The sequence below is a fragment of the Corvus moneduloides genome, chromosome 4, assembly GCF_009650955.1.
Source record: "Corvus moneduloides isolate bCorMon1 chromosome 4, bCorMon1.pri, whole genome shotgun sequence".
NCBI classification, from domain to species: Eukaryota; Metazoa; Chordata; class Aves; order Passeriformes; family Corvidae; genus Corvus; species Corvus moneduloides.
In genome coordinates, this window is record NC_045479.1 from 20,342,497 (window position 1) to 20,360,830 (window position 18,334).

Consider the following 18,334-nt stretch of genomic DNA (forward strand, 5'->3'; position numbering starts at 1 on the left):
TTGTGACCACAAATGACAGCGGGATGATTAGCGGGTGCTAATTGTAGCTCTCCCTGAGCTCCAGACCGTCCCAGAGCTGGGACAGTTCCTCGCACAGCTTCCTTCCTCCAGCACCAGAAAGGGGAAGCGCTGGGGCGGCTGCGGGGGCTGTCACGATATCGGCTTTAGCCAGCAGAGCTTTCCCTCCTGCCAGCAGCCGGGCAGAGGTGCGGAGTCAGTGTCAGAGGGATGGGGCTGGGGTGCCGAGCCCCAGGGAAAAAGCAGAACAGATCCCAAAGCTCCCGAGGCAGGCCCTGCCTCAGCAGCACGACCGGCTCAAGCTGCCGGGGGTCGGCGGTAAGAGGGGAGGGAGCGAACTCCCTGCCCCGCCGCGGGCACCCGGGCAGCGCCTCCCGCCCCGCGGGGCCTCCCCGCGCTCCCCCCCAGCTGTGGCAGCGCCGGCCGGCACCGAGCCCCGGTGGCGGCGGGCGGAGGGAGCGGAGCAGGGAAGCAGTGAGGCAGGGAGGGGCGCCGGAGCGGCGCCAGCGCTGTCCCGCCTCCTCCCCCGGAGCCCATGCTCCCCCTCCGCCTCCATTTCCCGGCGTGCGGCGCGGGCGCGGGGAAGGAAGTCCCGTGCGCCTGAGTCAGGGGCGGCCGGGCGGCCGCTGCCGGGGTCGGCGGCGATGGCGCTGGAGACCCTCTCCCCGGACTGGGAATTCGACCGCCTCGACGACGGCTCGCAGAGTGAGCGCCCGCGGAGGCCGGGCCGGGCGGGGCGGGTGCGGCGGAGCCGCCTCGGAGCGGGGGGAGGCGCGGGCTGAGCAGAACCTGCTCCACCCGGACCCCCCCCGCTGCATCCCCGCCGGGAACGGAAGGGAGGGAGGACGAAGCAGTGCGGGAGCTGAGCGGGGTCGCCCTCCCCGGCTCCCCCCGGACCCTGCCCCCGCCCCTGCTGCCAGCCCGGCGCTGATCCCCCTGCGGCCAGGCCTGCGGGGGTGGGCGGCCGCTGTGACCTTTCCTCCCACCACCCTCTCCGTAGTTGTCGGGGTTGTTTTGGGGGGGGCGGGGGGGAAGTGGCTTTTCCAGCCCTTCATCCCTTGCTCCCTCGGGGGAGTCGCCTGCGGTGCCCTCCGTGTGGCGGGGAGGGCCAGGCTGCTTGTGCCACCCTCTCTTTTCTTCCACGAACGGGGCTTGTCGTGGGGACGGTGTTTCTTTCCTTCCCGGTCATTTCTCGGGGCTCACAAATTTTTGCAGCGGCTTCCTTGGTTATCCAGAGAAGTCACGTCAAGATGTGTTGTAAGCAGTTAGTTGTACTCCGCTTTCATTGGTAAAGGCTCTTGTCACGGGAGTCGGGCGGTCACTTGCAGTTTCACCTTTAAAATATAATTGAATAAGACCTTGTGATGCTGAAATCTTTCACGGTGGATTCATGAGCCCGTCAAAATCCACGTTTTACTCAGCCTGTGGAGGTGACCTAGTTTCTAAACAGGGAACTTATATGGCTGTCACACTGTAATACACACTGTAAATTGAACTGTGCCAAATTAATTATACCAGGTGTTGCTGTGAAAATATGTCACTCATGGACCAACTGTTTCACATATAATGTTATCCCAAGGGGTGATACTGTTTATGCCATGTTCATTTAGTCTGGATTTCAGTGGAAACTGAAGCTGTCCTGAGCAGAGCTTTTTATCAATTCTCTAGTTGTGGAAAGGAAAACGTAGCTTTTACTCAAAATGCTAGATCTCTACTAGTTTGACCATGACATGAAGTGCAGCTCCAAGAAATTTACATGACTTTAGCATAAATTTAATATGCCCCATTACCACCATCTCAAGGGTGAGCAAACAGGCTGATCTTCCATCCAGAACAGCACACAGCCTTCTAGAGAAAAGCCAAAACCAATTCCTGTGATTTGAAAGGCATTTTTTTGTCCTTGTTGTCTACTTTCACTTTGTATCACTAGCACTTAGCAATTACAACTTTCTCAACTGAGGGCATAAGATACTAAGTAAGTCTAGTTTGTTACATCTCTGTCCTAGATATGTATGGACATGGCACTTGCAAGTCCTGTGAGCTATGAGTTCATTGAATATTGATATTGCTGATTTTATGGAAGAAGTTAAGATTAAGGTGGGGGATCGGTGCTGCTGAGTTGATCACTTGCATTGTTCCAACTATAATGCTTTAGTTTTATCACCTGAGGAGAAACTAAATCAAACTTTATTGTAAACACATTCTACTTTATGAAGTATGTCTGCTGCTCTGAAGAAAAGAATGATATCTGCTTTCTATGATTTCATTTTCTTCATCTGTGTGAGTCAGTTTATTTAGGAATAATGTTCTGCATCTTAGAAAGCTTCCCTCATCTCCAAGTCATTTTTTATCTGTGCAACTCTGGCTATCTCTGGCTGGCTAAGAGCTTTCACTCTGTTGTTCCACTAAGAAAGTGAGAAATGATTCACACCTGTCTCTTGTGTTATAGATGATCAGTACAAGGTGACAAATTGATGGCTATAAATAATTAAGTATTTGGAAGTATTTAATGAGCTGTAGTGTTGTTCAAATCCATCATTTGTCTGCTAGAAAGGTGGACAGTCTGTGGATCTCTAGCAGAGTGCTGTTGTGAGGTTTTATTTGAGACATGCTCAAATACTCAATGTTTTTGTTTCATAGGGAACTGATTTGAACAGCAGTGCCAATTTCCTACTCTTGTATGACTTTGAAGTTTCTTCTCTTTTTCCTATAAAGCCCCAATGACTGTCAGTTTTGTTGTTCTTAGTTTGTCTTGTGTGTGAAGGGAGGAGATGTGCTTGGGGAAGTACCACAGCACACTTCTATAATATCTCCCCTACTCCAGTTTTTCTAGCAGTAAAGCACTGAAGGTGGCTTGGTGGCTGGTTAAAATCTGTTCAGCAGGGCTGTGCATCTATCAGTGTTTTGCTGGTTTGCTGCAGCAGAGCTTGCAGAAGATGCATGGAAAGAACCTGAAAGATGAGATGGATTTGATGGAACAGGATAATATGATGATACAACTTAAGGGCTACGCATCAGTGCCAGGAGTGCTGCTGATGGAGAGTGTTTTGTTCACTTGCTTATCTTTCTACATGAAATTCAGTCTCCTGATCTTGACTGTGCTTGTGCCCTATCTATGCCCATTAATGTGGGAGAGTGTGCTGTGCTCCTTGGGTGGGCTTTGCTGTCTGTGTGCCTTTATGGTTGGCATTGCTGCTGCTTTCAGAGTAGTATCTTAAAATTAATTCAGGTCTTCACTGCAGTCATTTTTCCTTCTCAGTCTCAACCTCCCTGTATGTAGTCCTTTTCATCTTTTCCTTATTAATTTGTCTTTATTCATTCCTCTCTTTCTGCCTGGTACAGTGTCTCAGTCAGATATTTTCTTTCTGCAAAAAATGTTTAAATGATAATTGATTCAGCTCTCCCACTGAAGTAGCCAACAGCTACCATTTGGCTCAGTTGTTTGCAATGAGGATGAGTAAGAAGTTGAACATGCAGAATAAAAGAATATATTATTTTTAACTTTCTAGGCCAGTCTACTTGCTGAAATGGACACATATAAAGCTATGTAAGAGTTGAATTCTTGTGTAAGAAAAGTTCAGTTGTTCAGTTGACCTGCATTCTCTAACTTTTTTTAGACAATCCTATTTTCAACAAATAACAGAAGATTGTAAGCTGCTAGATTTGTTATCTAATTATGGAGAAGACACTTCAGTCTTCACATGAAAAAGGATTGTTCTTCCTGAGTGTAGAAGCCTTGAACTATAATAATTTACTCCGTGGTTCAGATTATGCAGCTAAGTCAGTAATTGTGTATGATTTGGGGGGGAGTGGGGAGCATCTTAGTATGGGAAGAAAAAAAGATCAGGATAGAGAGAATGAAACTTTTCTTTGCACCAATTGCCTTTACATTTACTTTGCTAATTAAGACCACTGTTGTTGGTGTTTGACCAGCTGAATGTTAGCCTTTGAACCTATTTGTCCCTTTGAACCTACTTGGCCTCTGACACTAACAGCACTGCTGTGCATTTCAGTGCCCAGCAGAAGAAAAATTCTGCTTGAGGAGGGTGAATTTGAAAATGGGAAGGAATGACTAAAAGCCATAAGCTTTCCATGTAATGCTCAAATAGCTCGCTGGGAGGGAGAAGTGGAAAGAGGATTGCTGGAGATTCAGCTGCTACTCAGGCTGAAATGATTAGACACATTGTCTCAAAGTTCTTATATAAATGCATATGTACTGAGGGGTAGAGTCACCTGCTGTGTTACAATTTCTACAGTCATTTCTTTGCTCAGCAAATTATGTGATTGTTAAGGTCTTAGTTTGACAATACGTGTACCTTAAAATAAAAACTTTTCTGTGTACTGCTTAGATGTTTGATATTCTTTAAGTAGTATTTTAATTTCTTTTAAACTAACAATAACTTATGGGATTTTTTTAGAGAAATAAGGTTTTTGTATTAAAGCTGCATTTTATTAAAGAAAAATGCCACAGCTAAATGAGGAATACAGGACTAAAGCTGAATAGCAACAGATGAAATGTTTTTAATAAAGTTTTTTGATATTGCAGTTTATTGAATTGTCCATAAAACTGTACAAATGTTATCAATTCTCAGAAATTCATGCTGAAGTGCAATTGAAGAATTATGGAAAATTTCTTGAGGAATATACATCTCAGCTGAAGAGAATTGAAGATGCTTTGGATGACTCTGTTGGAGATGTTTGGGACTTCAGTCTTGATCCCATTGCTTTGAAGGTCTTCATATATTTAATATATATATATATACATTGTAACTGTTACTTTTCTAGGTCGTTCTTCCCTTCAAAACCTCAGCAGTAAAAGCTTGATGCATTTGTGCTCTTAAAATTTTGACTTTTGTGTTTGAGAAACCTATCCCATATGACTTTAATTATCAAGTAATTAATAAATTGGTGCATATCATAAGAGAAGATGTTTTCATATTATTATTTTCTAGTCTTATGGATACTAGCAGAAGCTAAATGAATTTCCAATTCTTCATGTGTTGGGAAGGCTGGTTTCAGCAGACTTCTTCCCTGTGACTGGTGGTGTTTTTATCTGGGGGCCGGGGTTCCAGGAGAGCTCACTAATAGTTGTAAAACTGTAGAGCAAACCATGTGTGTATTTTTAGGTTGTGTTTTGACCTAATGGCCTTGGTACAGAATTGGCTGTTTTCTTGGTCATAGGTTCTCTCTCCTCTGAGGAGCATTATTTTTTCCTCTTCACTGAATTTCCAGACGTAGCTTAAAAGCGCTTTTGTTGCCATATGAAACTTGTCTGTGCTGAAGATGCACTCTGAAGCAATCATCTGTCTGAATAATTTGAATAAATTATGTGTAGGGCCACCACAGTACTGGATGTTTATGCACTAGTCAAAATCAGGCTGACTTAAGTACATATTGTCAGTGCCTGCATACAGATGTATTTTCTGCTTCCTGTTTCTGGCAGCTGGGATTATTAATTAATGTTTTAGATTTCCTGGGCTGTTTTTTTCCTACATATGCCATAATGACCATGCTTTTGCTTTTCAAGTTTTGTAAGTAAATTGTTATAAATGCTATGTAATATACCTAGTTATTTGCCTGTCTGCCTAGAGTGAAAGGAAAGGTATTCCCATGTAAAGGTGAAGAGTGAAGGTTTCCTGCAGTGCAGGTTGCCAGTAATGTGCAATTGTGGCTCTCTTATTACTGACCCTATTTGAGATTAAACTGGGGGAATATTTGCCTAGTTGGATAAATGTATTTTTGACTAATGTTTTCTAAAGTTGCTTATTTGTTGTTTCTGTTTGGTTGTTCTGTGGTTTTTTGTTTGTTTTTATTTTAATTTTAGCTTTTGCCATATGAACAGTCCTCCCTACTGGAGCTCATAAAGACAGAAAACAAGGTAAGTGCTTTATGCTTAACAGAAAAAAAAGTTGTTCAACCTCAACCCAAGCCCTTTAAATGTGAACTTGTTTGTAATCTGTGTGATTTTTTCTTTTCCCCCCCTGCTTTGAGTCTAGGTTCTAAACAAAGTTATAACTGTGTATGCTGCTCTTTGCTGTGAAATCAAGAAGTTAAAATATGAGGTAAATTCAGCTGACTTTTATTATTGTATATGAAAAGGTTTGCAATTTGGCAAGCTGATATATAGATTTATTTTTAGTAGTAAAGAAACAAGATATGTCTAAATAATTTTTGCAGCTTGATTACATATATCCTATTTATTAAAAAACAAATTTCTGCTTTTGTTGTTAGGCAGAAACTAAATTTTATAATGGCCTCTTGTTTTATGGAGAAGGAGGTAAGTAGCTCCCTTTACTGTAAAAGTTTGTAGTTTTGCGTTATTGCTTCAGGTTATATTAAATGCTACAATATCTGTAATTTTATAATGTGGATACGTGCTTTCTCTGTGTCTTTAACTATTGCACACCAAATAGAGAACTTTGAGGGGATAGGGATACATGTTAGTGTCTTGTGGCTGTCCTGAGTTAGCCTAAGATAATAATAAGGTTTATCTGAAAAGCCTTGTTACCTGCTGTAAGTATTGTTACATTAACAGGAAATTTTGTTGCAGCCTTATTTGCATGGGAAGTAGGGAGTGTGAGCTGCTGAGGTTGTATTAAATATCTTATGTACAGCTTGTCTACTGTAGCAGCTGTTTTGCAAGGTATGGCATTGAAAACATGTTTTTCACATGTAAACACATCCTAAACCAACTTATTTTGTTTTGGGACTAGATTTGACATTGGTTGTAGTAAAACAATAACTCTGTGATTTAATTGTAGTAAAACAATGAAACCATTAACAAATAATTTGACCAAAGTCCTGACCTCTTCATTTATGCAATTAGTATTCCACAAGTTGGGAGTGTATTGATGTCACCTGCCCTTCCAGAGCAGGTAACTCACACCACATGTTTAGACCATGGCATAAGATGGGCACAAGTAATTTTAAGTCAATTCACAGATCATAAGACCCTGTTTTAGGTGAAAGCTGATTTTTGTCTTGGAGTTAAACTGGTAACTCCTGAATGACTGGCCTTAAGCTTCCACCTTAAGGGATACTAGTGTGGGAATAAGCACAGATCTTGGTCACAAGGACTGAATATATTAAAGAGTTGCTTCAGAGACCTATCACCCAACTTTGTTTGTATTTCAGTAATTTGAAAGAGAGGGAAAGCCTTTTCATAGTAGTATTGTAAAAGGGCATCCTTAAAGCTTTTCAGGAGACGAGAGTGTGTGATGGAAATATCAGGGAATGTGAAATCTTTGAGCTCAGGACTGTTTAACATTCATTTAGGTGTTATATAAAATGACTATTGTGGTTAAGGAGCATGGAAAAGTGGGGGATTTGTTAGCTTGTTATATGGGAGGTTTTTTGGTGTGGTGGTTTTTTTTCCTTCTTTTCTTAGCAGACTTGCATGTCTTATCAGATATGGTTTTAAAGTCATACACTGCCAAAATGGTACTGGGAGATCCCTCAGAATTTTCCGTGTCTCTAGCATGAAAAAGTCAGACTGTAGCAGATTAATATACTGCAGCAGCAGTTTGTTCCTGATGGGGGTGGTGCAGGGAATGCTTGGGAATGGCAGGAACTGAGAGGTCGGCCTTCTGAGGTTTAGGTAGGAATGCAGAAATGATGTTCTCTATTTCCATGTCCCTACTTGTAGCACTTGCTTTGATAACAGCAAGCTTGCTTACTTTAAACAACTGGCAAAGTTACTGGCTCAAGGATGGCTGAAATTTAAACAAATACTATGCTGGCTTGTTCCATCTGTGTAAAGAAAATTTTTCCCTCATCTTGTCTTTGCATTGAGTAGGTCTAGGAACTTTAGGTAGTTGGATGGGATTTTTTAGGACATACATTGAAGAGATTAAAGTTTGCACAAAATGTGTAAAGAGGAAGCAATGCAATATTTAGTATCTTGTCCCAAAGCTCCATGTTAGAGAAGTATGGAGACTAAAAGAATATATTTTATGTTGCAAGAAGACCTGCATTTCTTAGGCAGGTAAACTTGTAATTTTAAGTGAGCTTTTTTTGCTCAGAATGACCCAGAAGAAAAATCTCGAGTCTACAGCATCTGTTGTCTCAATGGGAAGACAGTATTTTGTCAGGTGATGTTCAAACTACTCCAGATGACTGAAACAGTTTGGCATGGGTGATGTAATTATTGCATTTCTGTGTTCTGTGTCATACTGATAATGCTGTGAAGCTATGGTGGTAAGCCTGTTCTTCTGTGCAGAAGAATATGTAGGAAAAAGAAAATGAATTCCTTCTAGTTAATCATGTAGAATATTCTTTCAAAAAAAACCACCTGGATGTTTCTTGCAAGATAAATACCTAGTATTTTCATGCAAATTTCTTAAAAATGGAAACATTTGTATGAAGTTACATAATAAGTATGCCTTTAAAGAATTACTGGTTTTATTCTTTTTCAGATGAAGGAGACTTTTCCCAGCTTTGTATCTAATTTATAAACCATGTAATTTTTAATGAAAAAGAAACTGCAAAAATAAGTCCACCTTAGGACAGCAAAACGAAGAGGTTTTGGGGCTCCATCAATACTTATAACAGTGCACTCTACTTGTATGACAAATAAATGGCTTGAAGGCCAAGCTTCAACATCAATTTAACAGGTACAACACAGGCTTTAGAAAGTGTTGACAAATGTTTCTCTTTTAAGCCACAGATTCCAGCGTGGTGGAGGGAGATTGCCAAATACAGATGGGAAGATTTGTTTCTTTCTTACAGGTAGAGTATGTTTTGATTGTTTGACAGCAATTGTAATCTTAATTTTACTTGCAAAATAGATTTAACATATCCATATCCTGTTTGCATTTTGCTGAAAGGCATAGCAGTCATTTGATATGTTACTATGTTTTGCCTGCAGACCTGTCACAACCAGCTGACATATCACATATTGTTTAGGGATTTTTTTGTACTGGAAATCTAATGAGAGAAGGAATTAGAATTTACTTTTAAAATATTTCAATAGGAGAAGATAAATTGAGGTTGCTTTCATCTGATGTTAAAGGTAGCTATTTTTATGGGTCTGGCTAACAAGTTTTAGTGTTCATTGAACACTGGAAATGGGTTGTTTTATACGTTTGGGTTTTTTTTAGCTGGTAGAAGAAAGCAAAATCAAAGTATGTACCTGAAAAAATTTGCTTGTGTCTCCTTCAAATGTTTTTGGAAGAACACTTATACAGCTTGGTTGTTCAGGATCCTTTGCATGAAAACAGGATCTGTTTGTCTTCTGAGGATTTCCTGTGCTCTTGGGTTTCAGTCTGTTGTGGAGTTTTTTGTCCTTAATATAACTTAAGTGACTGTCCCATTCCAAAAATGTTTCTATTTTTATGCAATATTGCCTATAATGAAACATCTGTGTTGAAGCAGAGAATATAGAGGAAGCTTCCAGAATGTTTAAACAAATTCTGGTTTAACAAGAGTTAAAATTCCTGTTCTTGATGTATAGCAGCATGGCAGTAATCATTTGCTGTGTCATGACAAGTCAAATGCTGTAGGAAGTAATTTCTCAACTTTTTACCATGCTGAACTGCAGTGAATTGTTAGGATCTCTTGGGTTTTCTTCCCTGTCTTCCAAGCTCTTTGTTTTATCAACTTTGTAGGTTTCAACCTTCATTTTCTGTTTCTTTCCTAGCAGATGTTTGAGACCTTTTAGTGATTCTCAGGTGGGGCTACTGTACATTTGTGTTTTTCCAGAGCTAGGATGCTCTGTCCAGGTGGAAGCTGAGAGCAGGATCTCTGGCTGTCTGGATTTCTATGTGCATTGCAAATGAACTCTGTAAAATAAGTCTGTTTATTTAAGGGATTTATGCTGATATGTATATTTATGGGGTAAACATTACACAAAAATACAGCAGTATTCCTTCTGAGACCACTTTCTGTGCTGTGATGTGTTAGGAATTGTTGAAAAACTTTGGAAGGAAGGGACATGCAGGATGTTACCGCAAAGGGAGGGTTTACTGTGCTAACAGATGTGTGCTATTTAGGGTAAAGCTATGAGGAAAAGGTTTTGCTTGTGAAGTTTGTTGCTTTTCAGCAGCGGTATTCTCTGAAATCTGTTTCGTGTTCTATATCCCTAGATTAGGAAATGCTGTTCTGGTCACTGTTATAAGCATATCCCCAGGGGTGGTGTGAAAATAAGAAGTTGACAAAAAGAGGTGAAAAGTATTTTTCATAGAGCTAATGTCCATGTATTGGTTTATTGGCTCTTCTGAGCCTTCTAGAATTAGCTAGATGCAGTAGCCTCAAATTTGCTAGGCAAAAAAAAATTTTAAAAACATTATCAAAATAATGCTCTGAAACATTAGTTTAAAATTACAATCTTGTCTGTATTATGTAGCTGCTAATATGCATGTGCTGTTGAATTGGACTACTTTCCAGAAATTTTAAAATGGCAGCTCGTGCTGCCTCCCCAGGAAACATGATCTCAGCTATGTATTAATCCATTCTTCTGGAATCTGTTGGCTTATTTCAGCTGCATTTGTTAGAGCAGTACAAGAAGTAATGTTTTGTGAAAACTGGTGACTAATAGAAGGCAGAAGCCCAAATAAGATCTATTTTTGATGGAGAGGAAGACACAATTCAGCTGTTAGCCAGTCTCCTGGCAGGCTGGCTGTTCAGCCAGTGTGGGCTGTCTGCTATAAAGCCATCTGTGTGCAGACTGGCTAGACTCATCACACACTGACATTTCCCTGATGACATTTATAAGATAAATTAATGAGCAGGTAATATTGCAGTTAAGGGAAACTCAGATTCATTTATCCTGTTGTTCAAGGAATGCATTGTTAAAATCCATTGTAGAAATTAAAACAGTCCTTTATATGGTCAGACTTGACACATTCTTACTCATTTTGTTACGTAACTGAGCTGAAGTTCTGTCTTGGTCAGGCAAACCTCTCAAAGACACTGACTTTGTTTGTTTTAAAGCAGTATTCTGTGGCTTATCACTCTTACAGTAGGTACAGGCTTCTGTGGTAATTTCTAATTTGAACTTGGCTATTAGCAGCATCCAGAGTGTGACTCTTAGTGGGGAAAAAAGCACAGCCTCTGCTAACAGGGATAGTGTCCCTGAAAGTACTTGGGCTCTGTTGTCAAGTCACTTTTACTGTCTTTGATAAATTGAACTGATGGTAGAAACTGTCAGAGTTGTACTGGAAGCTTGTGTTTGGTAGTTCATTAGCTTAGTCTCAGATCCTTTTTCAGAGCTGTTAGTGGGATGTTTTCCATCCTGCTGTAGGTCCATCCACTGACTTGGATTACGGATATAGTTGGAGCTTGAGCTGCAAACTCTGTAGTTTATGTTTGATGTTTTAGGTGTAATGATAACTTGTGTATGAGGAGGATCTATGCATTTATATGATTTTATTTTCTTGTATTTCAGGAGCTGTCTTGCTTTGTTACCCGATGTTACGAAGTGGTGGTGAATGTAGTGCATCAGCTGGCTGTTCTGTATACCAGCAACAAGTAATTATTCCCTAAAATGCTGTTTTATTTTTATGTAGAGTTAAATGTATAAAATATGAATGTTATATTTAAGGCATGGTCATTTTTGGAATTAGAGATATAGCGCTTTGCTGTGCAAGTTTGGGCTTCATAAATGGTTGTGGAAGTGGTTTTGGTTTATTTTCAGAAAAAATAGTGTTTGTATATAATAAGATGCAAGGATTTAATTATTTGTCATTTTTAGTCTTTATGTTTAAGAAATATTGGTTTTTTTCATCCTTGCTCTTTTTGAGATGCTCCTCCTGTTGCTTGATTACATAGATTAAAAATCAGATCACTTCTACAGTCTATTTTTAAAATGTAAATCTTGGCATATATTCTTCACAGAACAGCCATGATAAATATGAGCTGTTCTAAAGATTAAAAAGGCATTAAAATATTTATTTTATTTACAGGAATGCACCTAAAATTATAGAGACATCTGGAGTTCATTTTCAGGTGGGAATGATTTGGAGCTCTTTTGCTTGTGTTAACATATATCTAGGTCTTGATGATTAATCCTGAGAAAAACAGCATGAAAGTGACTTTTGAAGACAGCTTTCAATTTGGAATCTTTTATTTTATTTTATTTTATTAATCAGCTTTTTCTGGCCTTTATGTGGGAAGGCCTGGTATCTCCATGTCTGTCATATTCTAGCTTTCTTAGAAGTGAAGTGTTTGCATGCTCTGTTATTGCAATGTGTGCCTCTGCATACAGGCAATATTAAAAATTATGCTTTCAGTGTCAAGATAGATCAGGGAATTTAGTTTGTGTGCAGACACTCCTTTAATATTCCTTGTGTCACTACAAATAAAATCTTTAAGCTGCCAAACCACAAAATTTCCTGTTTAACTCTCTAGCTGGTACCATGTTGGCTGAAAATACATTGAAAGGAACTGAAATTTTATGTGCCACATATGACTGCAGTAAACTTTCTAATAATTACAGTCCTTTTCTTTCCTTTTTTTTCTCCTTGCAAAAACAGGCAATGTATGAGCATCTAGGAGAGTTGCTCACAGTCTTGATCACTCTGGATGAAATAATTGACAATCATGCCACGCTGAAAGAGCACTGGACCATGTATAAGAGGTGTGTCTCTGATGTGACAAATACTCCCACAGCCTAAAAGATAAAAGCATGTGCGTCTGTGTACATTACAAGAAAGTCAGTGTGGGAACATGGATTTTGGTAGTCTCTCCAGAAATTTCAGTGAAGAACAGGGCTAAACTCCCATGGTGTCCTTGTAACAGTATCAGTAAGTTTTTAAAGTACTGAATGTTACATTTTCAGTGCAGGGTAAGCATCTTGGCAAACAATATAATAGTTGGTGGGGTTTAAAGAATATTCAGTAAGAAATGTAGTACAGAACTGAGCTAAGACTATCCCTATCCATATTGACCATGGGAATGGGCATACAGCTTTAAGAAGGGATGGTACCTTAAGTAAAAGCTAAAGAGTCGACAATTGTAAAGGTAGCTAAATTAGTGGAGTATTAATTGTGTGGAGTATTGTGTCCTTGAAAACCCAAATAAATGGGAGTTAATCAAATACAAATCGCTTATACAGACCTAGTGGATTTTTGTGGGGTTTTTGGGGGTTTTGTTTGTTTATTTTGGTTTTTTTTTTAATTTTGGGGATGCTGCTAAGGGTAGGTGTGGGAATCAAAATCTATTATTAAAATAGTTCAGGGTATGACAAAAATGTGAGCATGTTTGTGTGTGTGTTCCACAACTACTCCTTACAGGCTGCTGAAATCTGTCCATCACAACCCTTTTAAGTTTGGGATTCAAGAAGATAAACTAAAACCATTTGAAAAACTGCTGTTAAAACTGGAATGCCAGTTACTTGATGGAATGATATTTCAGGTAATGAACTTAATATTGCCCAGTATGATAGAGGAAGCTTACATGAAAGCAACACTCTTTTCAGAATGAGTGGTTTGTTTGTTTGTATTTTGTTTTTGTTCTGGTTACAGTGATGTGTGAGTTTGGCTCTTGCATCTGTGCCTGGGAGAAAAAAGGCTCTGTTGTAAGATCCTTTCTTACTCTTCTCATGTGCTTGAACTGTGCCAAGCTTTGAATGGTAGCAGTAAATGCGGACTGTTCTGCCAAACTAGAGAAACACAGACAACTTGGCATTAGGACTGTGTATTACCAGAATTCTGCTTTTGTCCACATAATAGTGAGCAGGTTTACATAGCATAGGTCTTTAATTTAGCTGCAAATCAATTAGTCACTTCAGTGATCTTTAAAATATTTTGAGTGTGACCTGTCATTTGTTGCATACAAGACAGGTTGCTGTCATTAGGGACCACTGTGGTGGCACATACCCCTGAAACATGTGGGGGCACAGGTGGATGAGAAGGATTTTATTACATTTTCAATACAGTTAAATTAAATGTGTTCATACAAGAATCCATCTCTTTAGAAAAGTGTATGTTACAGACACTGAAATGGGATGTTGTGGCACAGTGGAGAGAGGATAATGTTGTTGAACCTGGTCAAAGCAGAGTCAGTTGCTCAGGTCGTGCCATTACATCTTAAGTGGCATAGGGGAAAAGGGCTTGTTCTATAAAAGCTTTCAAAAGGAAAATCGTAGGTAAATAATTAGGCACACTTTGGCTTATTCTTTCAAAGGATGTTGCTACCAGCTATCCATTTTTCATGTTTTATTTCCTTAATGTTGTATAAGTATGAAGACTTCATTATATATTTGAAACATCAGTAGGATTTGACTGGTAGTCATTCAGGAAGTTTCCCCTCCTGTCCTGCAAATGCCTCTTCCTAAAATTCATTTAAAAGATTGGATGCAGTCCTGTTAAGGACATTTCTAATCTCTTTGGGAAGTATGAAGTGTGCCTCTATTTTTTGACTGTCATGGGATTTTTGCGAGCTCTTTTAAACTGCCAGCAGTAGTGTGTGATTTTATGCTACAAGGTCATGAGCCACATCCTACAAGAAACTTGTGTGATAATCTTGCTAAAGGACAGTTAGTAACATATTATAACGTGATAATACAAATATGCGTCTAGTTTCTTAGCACTAGCTCATCAAATGGTTTCTTTAAAAATGTTCCTTAAAGGAAATGGGGAAATAAATAAAATGGGGCTTTGAATGTCAGGTGTAAGAGTGTTTTAATATTTTCTGGTTTTATACTTAAAAATGGAAGCATAGTTAAGAATCTGTATGTTGTAGAAGTTTAAGGCTTACTTTAGGTTAGTTTTAAATAAATGTGCTCTTCTAGTATTCTCTTGAAAATCAGTAGTCTTTTGAGGTCCAAATCTCATGGCATTATCTTGATATATTGATATTTTTCCCCCTTTTTACTCAGGCTTGTATAGAGCAACAGTTTGATTCTTTAAATGGTGGAGTGTCAGTGTCAAAGAACAGCACATTTGCTGAAGAATTTGCTCATACTCTTCGCACAGCTTTCGCAAACGTTGAAGCCAAACTCGGTAATGCAAGCTCATGCTTTTCCTGCCAGCTTCTCTGTGTCTAAAATTGTTTATATTGTTTGTGTGGGAGTAAACTTCACAAACGTGTATTTTTTTCAGGTGAACCTTCAGAAATTGACCAGAGAGATAAATACGTGGGCATCTGTGGCCTCTTTGTACTGCATTTTCAGATTTTTCGGACTGTAGACAAGAAATTTTACAAGTCATTGTTGGATGTCTGTAAAAAGGTGAATGCTTTATTCTTTTGTCTTTCAGTAATGAAGCAGGTAATTTTCTGAGTTACATAGCATAGGACAGACTTGGGAAAAGAAAGAACACAAAAAAGTCAGAGAGCAGAGTTAAGAATTCTGTACTTCTTATAACGCCTGTCATTTTCTTTTAAAGATGGTATAAAATTTGTGCATTCACATAGCAGCAAGGTAAAATAAACTTGCAATTTCTATTAAAATCTTTCTTCTCAAGATTAATGCGGCACTGAAGACAAAAAACTGTTAGAGTTATGAGTACTCTGGTGCTGAATAAATGCTGTGGGTTTTGACCTTGGCTGTAGACATTTGTTTTGGAAGACCTCTAAGTGCAAAGTTGACTGGGACTTTTTCATATTGGATGGTGTGAAGAAATTATTAAAATCTCTAATATTGTTTAGAATCGCTGAGAGTGGTTATAATTTTGCCCGTGGTGTCCTTAGTAAACATCTAGGGAAACTTTTTTTAACATCAATGTAATACTCTGTAGAAAACAGTTACACGGAAATAAACTGAACTGTGTTAATTGTGTTTAGTGGTAGTATTTCCTCCTCTTTTTTTTTCTTTTCTCCCCAGGTACCAGCCATTACATTAACAGCTAACATTATCTGGTTTGCTGACAACTTTCTGATCCAGAAGATTCCAGCTGCTGCCAAACTACTGGACAAGAAAAGTATTCATACAGTTAAAACACAAAGGGAGAACTTTTTACAGCAGAGGGCACAGTCACTTACCAAGTATGCTTCCTAAATACTGCCTCATGAAGCTGTTTGGCAATTACGTTATAAGCACGTGGGCTTTTTCATTCAGTGTAGTAACATGCTGTGTAGTGTCTCTCAGTGGTGTTAGTCACTTGTTCCACTTCACTGCAGCAGTGAGTGTGTGTCAGTGTTGCTGCAAAAAGTTTTGGCCAAAACTAAGCTGCTTTTCATGTCATGCTTTCCGAAAAATATATATTATTACACCAAAATAACAGTATTCCTGGCAGTTCTGAATATTTGTTTCAGTTACTTCTGTTTCCATATTTTCAAATTCCCTTTTGTTTTTTAAACTAGTGTCTAGGAACCTGGGATGCTTTGTTTTCTGTTAGGGCTCTCTGCTTTCTATGTGTTTATGGAGGTAAGCTGCTAGTAGGCTTATACTAGAGCTCACCTCTGCTTGGTGATGATATTTTCTTTGCAAGCATTTCTTTCTTTGTGACTGTTTTTATTGCTTGTTTAATGGTCTTTGAAATTATCTGTATTTGAAAAAAGCCTCTCTTGTTTTGTGTTCTGCGTGTAGTGTGCAGCTCACCTCTTTCTCTTCTAAAATATGCTTAAAGATGAGATGGAATATTTTTAGCTGTTAGTCTTAAGAACAAGTGTACTGCACAGGAAGATGACAGGGCTAAGGTTTGTATGTTTCAGAATAAAAGAAGAAAGTGGAGACTGGGGTCTGTGGAATGGCAGTAAAAACTTATATTTTGCATGTTGCCTTCCAATGCAATAAGCAAACTGGCAGAACTGAGTTGGAGGGGAGGAGGGAAGGAGAAAAAGCAGCTCTGTGCCTGATTCTCTGACAGATTATTTTCACTTCTGCCCTGTTTCTTTTTCAATCCACCTTTTCCTGGCTTTAATTCTTTCCTGGGCTTCAATTCCTAGATAGGGCATAATTGCACTGCTGCTTTGCTTCTGGTCTTGGGCAGTGGTACAAGTCTTAAGATTAAGAAAAAGTTGAGAAAAACTTCTGGGTATTCAAATACATTTCATAGAAACAGAATCATTTAACTTGGAGAAGGCTTCAAAGATCATCAAGTCCAATTGTATCTCAGCAGTGCCAAGTTCACCACTAAACCATGTCCCTAAGGCCCACATCTTTAAATACTTCCAGGAATGGTGACCCAACCCCTTCCCGGGACGGCCTGTTCCAGTGCTTGACAACCCTTTTGGTGAAGAAATTTTCCTAATATTCAATCTAAACCTCCTCTTGGGAGAAGAGACCAGACCCCACCTCACTAAACTCTCCTATCAGGGAGTTGTAGAGAGCAGTAAGGTCTCCCTGCACCTCTTTTTCTCCAGGCTGAACACCCTCAGCTCTCTTGCAGGGCTTATGCTCCTTCTCCAGCTTTGTTGCCCTACTTTGTACACACAATTTTGAGGATATTGTAATAAAATCCAGATTTTTGCATCTGCTGATTTGAACTGTGCAAGTAACCTTTTCTTGCTTGTTTACAAATCCTTGCATTGGACTATTCCCTGAATATGAGGACTCTTTAGAAGTGTAATTTTTGGCAATGGAATCAATGACCTGAATACTTCCCAGCTACATCTGCTGTAAGAAGTTGTATTGCAGTGTCACGATTCTCTATTTAGCTCTACTTAACCATTTAATTACAACTAGTGTAATTCAAACAGATACACTTCTGTAGAATGATGTTACTTAAGAGCAGTCCAGTCTGGCATTGATGTAATGACAAGTTATATTTGTTTGTCTGTGGGTGTGTGTGTTTTTGGGTGTGTGTAAGCAGCAGAAATTCAAACTTGGAGGAAAAAAAATTGGCACCAGTGTTGGACTTTTCTGTCTAGTGTTTAAAAGCACTTTCTAGCAGTTTTATGTGGCCTTTTAATTTAAGGAAGTGTAATATATGCACTGCTAAGAGGGCCCTGCGTTCTCTTGAAAAGTAGATGATTTTTGACTCATTGTACAGATATAATTGGCAGAGTAACTAATCCTTGCCTACAGAGAATTAAAATGTAAATGAGTATAGGGTTCTGATACTTTTAGGAATGGTGAGTTTTTATTTTGGGGACTGAAAGTTTAAAATATTTCCCTTGCAACACTTAAGGTTTTGGAAAGAAATAAGAAAAGAAAATCTTCATAATCTTCTTACTTGAAGTGAGCAACATTCCCTGTTTCCTTCCCCAGAGATATGCACTCATACTATGTTTTTGTGAGCTCGTGGATGACAAAAATGGAATCTGTCTTGTCCAAGGAGCAACGCGCGACGAAGTTCTCTGAAGATCTTTCTAACCGCTGCAATGTCTTCATCCAGGTGTGCAGTCTTCTAATGTGGTGGTGCAGCAATCTGATGTTTTGGTGCAAGTTGTTGAACATAAAAAGAAATCACAGCAGTTCTGTGATCATTGGTGTGTT

At 39.3% G+C, this 18,334-nt stretch overlaps 1 protein-coding gene across 4 annotated transcripts in view; it reads left to right on the top strand.

The window, feature by feature from the left end:
• Positions 1-575: 575 nt before the first annotated feature.
• Positions 576-18,334, top strand: part of WASHC4 (WASH complex subunit 4) — a 55,210-nt gene continuing 37,451 nt past the window's right edge. For all 4 annotated transcript variants that reach the window (XM_032107466.1, XM_032107462.1, XM_032107463.1 and 1 more), the window contains exons 1-14: positions 576-723; positions 4,611-4,750; positions 5,843-5,896; positions 6,015-6,080; positions 6,250-6,295; positions 8,678-8,745; positions 11,402-11,484; positions 11,919-11,961; positions 12,489-12,592; positions 13,248-13,368; positions 14,834-14,957; positions 15,057-15,184; positions 15,779-15,939; positions 18,107-18,233. In XM_032107466.1, coding sequence (XP_031963357.1) covers positions 663-723; positions 4,611-4,750; positions 5,843-5,896; positions 6,015-6,080; positions 6,250-6,295; positions 8,678-8,745; positions 11,402-11,484; positions 11,919-11,961; positions 12,489-12,592; positions 13,248-13,368; positions 14,834-14,957; positions 15,057-15,184; positions 15,779-15,939; positions 18,107-18,233 — 1,326 coding nt within the window. In that variant the 5' untranslated portion in view covers positions 576-662. The remainder of the gene's footprint in view (positions 724-4,610; positions 4,751-5,842; positions 5,897-6,014; positions 6,081-6,249; positions 6,296-8,677; positions 8,746-11,401; positions 11,485-11,918; positions 11,962-12,488; positions 12,593-13,247; positions 13,369-14,833; positions 14,958-15,056; positions 15,185-15,778; positions 15,940-18,106; positions 18,234-18,334) is intronic.